We start from the raw sequence: 6,000 nt of genomic DNA, 5'->3' as shown, positions 1-6,000 counted from the left end.
GGTCTTTGTTTTTTAATCTAACAACACAGGTTAAAAGTAAATGGATAGAAGAATATATACCAGGCCAGCATAAAACATAAAATGGCTGGAGTGGCTCTATTCATATCAAATAAAACAGACCTCAAGACAAAGTTTACCAAAGACAGACACATTTCTTAATGATAAAAGGGCTAATTAATCAGTAAGATATAGCACCCAATAGTAAAGGCTTGACTTTTTGTAAATAAAATTTTATTACAACACAACCATGCCTATTTATGTATATGCTATCTATGGCTGCTTTCTTGCTACAGTTGCAGAATTGAATAGTTGTAAGAGAGACTCTATGACTCATAAAGACTGAAATATTTACTATCTGGCCATTTACAGAAATGCTTATTGACTCCTACAAAGTTAATTACTTTGTACAGGGCATGTGTTTGGTTCATCAGTAGATAAATCAGAAGCAAGGCTGTAAACACAATTTGTAACTATCTGAAAAGAGGAAAAGAATCAAATTAAAGGTTGTTTTAAGGAATATCCCTTGATTAGAGGTACCTTAACATATGTGAATGAGCTTCAGGTGGAAGTTGAAAGTCGAACATTCTCATTTAACTAAGAATCCTAACTCAAGACAGAGTCTCATTATATCCTTCACATAAATAAGTAGCCTTATAACAAATAAATACAACTAAAAGGACACTAATCTGATAATTTCCCCCCAAAACACAGCATTAAGTTTTAACAAGTAGTTGTTTTTGCCCTGAAAGGACATTAATCTGATAATTTCCCCCCAAAACACAGCATTAAGTTTTAACAAGTAGTTGTTTTTTGCCCTGACATTAAATAGACAGTTTAGTATAAACTTCAATCAGCCAAATTTTAAGAGTAGTCCATGTCTACTCAAGTGGCAAATGTAAATGGCAAAAGGAACTGTGCTAATATACACTTGGACAAACTCTTCATAGCAAAATTTTTAGAGAATCTGAACAATTTTAGGACAATGATGCATTTATTTAGTTCTACTTTCTCTGTTAGAAAATGGTTATGCACACATGGACACATGGAAATCATTTGTTTTAAAGAAAGAAAATATGCCCCCCCACACACACATACCCCTTGTTATTTTAATCTGAGGTACAGAGACCTAAGTAGCAAAAAAATAAAAAAGTGCTCAACGTACTAAGGTTAAGAAAAATAGAAACAATATGAAAGAGGCTGTAAGAGACAGAAAGACTAGGATAAACAGAAGAAATGAAGAGGATGATTAGTACTCACCTTTAAAGCTAAATTATTTTTCTCTTTAGAGACATCAGGACTGACTTCAATACAACAATTAAAACTGTTGTATTAAAAAAAAAGATTGCTAAAAAATATATGGAGTCTCTGTCTATATGGGTCTTTCAGAATAGGCAAATTGAGTACCTTAAATAAATGCATTCTTGCAAGAATGGACTAGGTCTGCACTGTCCAGCAGAATGGCAATGAAAATCTAAATTCTTCAGTTGCACTAGCCATATTTTAAGTGCTTAAAAATCACATGTGGCTAAAGACTATGATACTGGACAGTATATAGAACATTTCCAACATTACAAAAAGTTCTATTGGGCAGCACTGGGCTAGGCTCAGTGTCTCGAAAGTGTCTAAACTGTAAAGATAGTTTGATTTTCCTTAGAGCTTTTGGTTCATTTATTTATTTTACGGAAATTTTTTACTTTACAGAGCCTTTTGTTCTTCAGTCATCTCTATCCATTTAAACATTGTTTCATATAAAAATGAAAATCCCTGCAATTTCAAGAGAAAAAAAATGTACCCCTTATAGAACAAGTAGCAACCTAAAATGTGTTACTCTGTACAATGCTTTTTTAAAAAATTTGCAGAACTAGGGATCCCTGGGTGGCGCAGCGGTTTAGCGCCTGCCTTTGGCCTAGGGCGCGATCCTGGAGACCCGGGATCGAATCCCACATCGGGCTCCCAGTGCATGGAGCCTGCTTCTCTCTCTGCCTATGCCTCTGCCTCTCTCTCTCTCTCTGTGTAACTATATAAATAAATATAAAATATTAAAAAAAAAACAAAAACCTGACTTTAAAAAAAAAAAATTTGCAGAACTATACATGTATTCAAGTATGTAAAACTATGATAGTCTGATACTTAATGTAATTAGCAAATTATGAAAATATATTTAACTTCTAAACAAATTCAGATATACTATAATTGAAAAATAGAAGTAAATCTAAATTCACTTAAGTCACATGAAGATATAAACAGGGAAGAAAACATCAAGCAAAATTAATGGTTGGAAACTATAGCAATAAAACCAACTAAAATATGGATACAAAAACTATTCTTAAACACTATTTACAACATTTGATTCAAATGAAGAGTACTGGGGCACCTGGGTGGCTCGGTGGTTGAGCATTTGCCTTTGGCCCAGTGTGTGATCCTGGAGTATTGGGATTGAGTCCCGCATTGGGCTCCCTGCATGGAGCCTGTTTCTCCCTCTGCCTCTCTCTCTCTCTCATTAATAAATAAAATATAACAACAACAACAAACAAATGAAGAGTACTGAAAAATTCTCCTGTATTAAAGAGATACATGAACAAGGATATTTAACCTATGCCTTAAAATTAAACGGCCAAATTAAAAACTATTTAAATGAAAGAAATTAAATGCAATTCACATTAGAATCAACAAATCATAAATGTCTCACTATGTAGCAAGGGCGGAATCCAAATTATCCTTGTATAAATCAAAAGAAATTCATAATGGATTGGAAATGATATGGGCAGATCAACATGGTATATTTTAAAAAGAGTAAAACACTAAAGCTACTCAATAATTCTACAAATAGCTTTTTAAGATGTGACAATGTATTCATTTAACACATCGATATTTTCTATTTTTTCATATTATTTCTCTAACTATTCATTGCATTTTTTTCAAATTTAGAACTAATACCATAAATCTGACTGCATCTTAAATGCAATAATACAATTATTTTAAGTTTAGTGAATTTTCTTTTTTGTTATTTAGAGAAAAACTTCTCTGGCAATGCCATGCCTTCTTTTATACTAATAATTGTATTTTCAATTTCTTAATCTCTAGGAGGTTATATCAAGAAAGTTTGATTTTAAAATCTAATCACAAATGAGAATAAATTAAAATGCAGAAGTGGAAAACAATCAAGAAAAAGAGAAAAACCTTAGAAAAACAATAATGGCAGTCAAGAAGAACATTCTAATAGAAGAACCAAAGAAGCTTTAAGCAATAAAAGCCAGAAACAAGAAGTAAAACTTTTAAGACCAAATAAAAATATTTATCAGATCAGGTTCTTTACTAAATTAATAATTAGATAATAATTGGCTATTGTTCCGGAGTCACAAATTACCTTCCCTACCACACCTCCCCTGGAAGATAAATACACAATGTCTATATACTGAGATTCACAGTTTCTGGACTTATTTTTCCTCCACTTAAGCTGTGGATCATTGCTATCATATGAGAGTGTTTGTTCAACTCCTCTTGCTGAAGTTTCACCAGCGACTCTTTCTCTTCCAATCGACCTTCTAATTGGGCCTTCTGAACCTCTAGGGAGGAAGCCTAGGAATTGGGGAGGTGGGGGAGGAGAAGGGAGGGAAAATGAGTTGAGGAAAACAAACTTAGCATGTCTTCCCTTCACAGATATCTAAAGATGTCCTATTTTTCATTTGTAAAACAACCATGTCAAAAGACACATTACAAATATGTATTATATTTTTGTTAATTAAATTATATGGTAAGGTTAAGTAATTATTAAAAAATATAATACAAATTGGAAAGACAATTCAGTCTTTTTAGTCAAATTAGCAGCTAAATTTTGCAGAAAACACTACACATTACAACTTAGAATCATTATTAAGATGACTACATCAAAGCAGAAGCAGGAAATCAGTAAATGCAGCATTAAATTTTACACCTCTTCTGTCACTTGTGCTCTAGAGTTGTTGAAGTGGTCATTTAATCCTGGTGTGTTCTCACCTTCCTGGTAGCAGATGGGGCAGAAAATGCTATTCATAGCTACCACACACAAACAACCATGATAAAATGTGGAATGAGCCACAGTGGACTTAGATTCAGAATACTGTGTAAGTCTACTGTTGCACTTAGCTTTGTGACAGACCCTCAGAAAGTAACTCAAGACTCAGTTTCATTTGTAGGTTGAAAACATTTATTGATACTTATTTATTAATATATTTGTCAAAGAGAAGATTAAGAAAACTGTTTTAGAGTCCTCTGTAAATTATAAAGTTCTTCACGAATAGGAACTACTGTTATTATTCTCATCTCTAAATGCAGGGAGAGGCAGCCACATACAGCACCACCTATATGTGACATCCAAAACTGGGAACCCTTCTGTATTTCCTCACTTAAAAGCAGTAACTGCTGGCACACAATATATATTAAATAAGTTTTTCCATGATTTTAGGAAATACAGGCTTTCATATTTTGAGAGAACCTTTATAAAAAAACAATGGTCCATTTTGAAATTGTAGTATCTTCCAAATAAAATTACTAAAGAAACAGAATTGTAACTTATCCAAATTCACCTTCTCCACAAAATCAGACTTACTCATTCGTACAAATGAGATGAGAACTCAACAGATTCTTACCTTAATGCTCAATTCTTTTCTTATTTGTTCTGTTCTGTTTATTTCCTTTCTAAGGATATCAATGGTTTCTTCCTTATCTTCCCTTTCTTTCTGCAAGATTTTAATCTTTTCTTCTTGCAATTTTGTTTTTTGTTGCAAATCTTAAAACAAACAAACAGTCTGTTATATGCTCAGAGGTCCTATATCGATGTTACCCTGAAAAGGTTTATTAGCCACTAAGTAATTAGAGCAGAAGAATGATAAGATGGGAAGATGAAGAAGTATCTTCCTGGAAATAAAAGTTTTATAATATCTGATGAATAAAAAAACACCACAAAACTCTTCCCCTAGGCCAATATTCCATAGAAAATGCCAAATCTCCACGTCTTTCCCTCTTTCTCTGTTTCTGATATTATAAAGAGAGTAACAAGGAGAAAGAAATCCTCATAGCTTAAGGGTTAGCAAAGAGATGGAGAAAAGTATGAAAGATTATATAGGCAGATGTCCGTGCTCTAAGGCAAGTGAGTTAGAACACAAATATTTCTGTGGATCATTTCAGAGCTATTGCCTCTAAGAAGCTGGTAACTAAAAGTTACCTAGCACTGCCACCTGCTGTTACATTCTTTTAAAACTATTTTAAAAAGACAATCATTTCCTCTAATTCCCAGATTTAAAAAAAATAAATTGCTTTTTCAACTTAATCAATCTAACTAAAATGCTCTGTAAAGTATTATATATAGCAAGAAGAAGGGAGCTGTTTAAAATGTGATATTAAGTTTTTAAAAAAATGAGAGTAGAAAATAAAATCATGCTGATTTTTTTATTAAATAAGAAGCTACTTACTTGCTAGCTTACATTCTCTGTCTACAAGTTGGTTCTGTATTTCTTTTCTCTGTTCTTCTTTCTCTAATAATTGGGCAATAGTTCTGAAGTTATAAAAAAAATATAGAAGAAAACAAAAAAAAATTTTTATTTTTCTTCCCAACAAGTATTTGAAGAGAATATTAGTAAGAACAGTAATTACCTTTACATTTTGCCAAGTATATATTTTATATCTAAGATAAGTGATAATTAAAAAAATAAGTGATAATTGTATTAATTTTATCTATAAAAAACAATGCTCTGTATAAGAGGAATCACTGTTTTTTAAAAATCCAAAGTAATTAGAATTAAGAACTAGAGATTTTACTTTTCATTTTGTTGCTTGAATGATTCATTTAACTTTTTCACCGTCTCAATTTGTTTATTCAGAGAATCACACGTGGTCTGTAAATCTTTATTCTTCTTTTCAGTGGCTTCATTCCTGAAAAAAACAATATGAAAAAACAAGTTGATGGGATCCCTGGGTGGCGCAGCGGTTTGGCACCTGCCTTTGGCCCAGGGCGCGATCCTG

The 6,000-nt window shown here is 32.4% G+C and overlaps 1 protein-coding gene across 1 annotated transcript in view; it reads right to left on the bottom strand.

Moving 5' to 3' along the window:
* Positions 1 to 3,204: 3,204 nt before the first annotated feature.
* CIP2A (cellular inhibitor of PP2A) overlaps positions 3,205 to 6,000 on the bottom strand; it is a 34,587-nt gene continuing 31,791 nt past the window's right edge. The window contains exons 18-21 of the mRNA XM_072811785.1: positions 5,797 to 5,910; positions 5,451 to 5,533; positions 4,629 to 4,768; positions 3,205 to 3,579 (exon numbers count right to left, since the gene is read on the bottom strand). Coding sequence (XP_072667886.1) covers positions 3,409 to 3,579; positions 4,629 to 4,768; positions 5,451 to 5,533; positions 5,797 to 5,910 — 508 coding nt within the window. The 3' untranslated portion in view covers positions 3,205 to 3,408. The remainder of the gene's footprint in view (positions 3,580 to 4,628; positions 4,769 to 5,450; positions 5,534 to 5,796; positions 5,911 to 6,000) is intronic.

The sequence above is a fragment of the Canis lupus genome, chromosome 35 (genome assembly GCF_048164855.1).
Source record: "Canis lupus baileyi chromosome 35, mCanLup2.hap1, whole genome shotgun sequence".
NCBI classification, from domain to species: Eukaryota; Metazoa; Chordata; class Mammalia; order Carnivora; family Canidae; genus Canis; species Canis lupus.
This window is presented reverse-complemented; position numbering and strand designations above follow the sequence as displayed.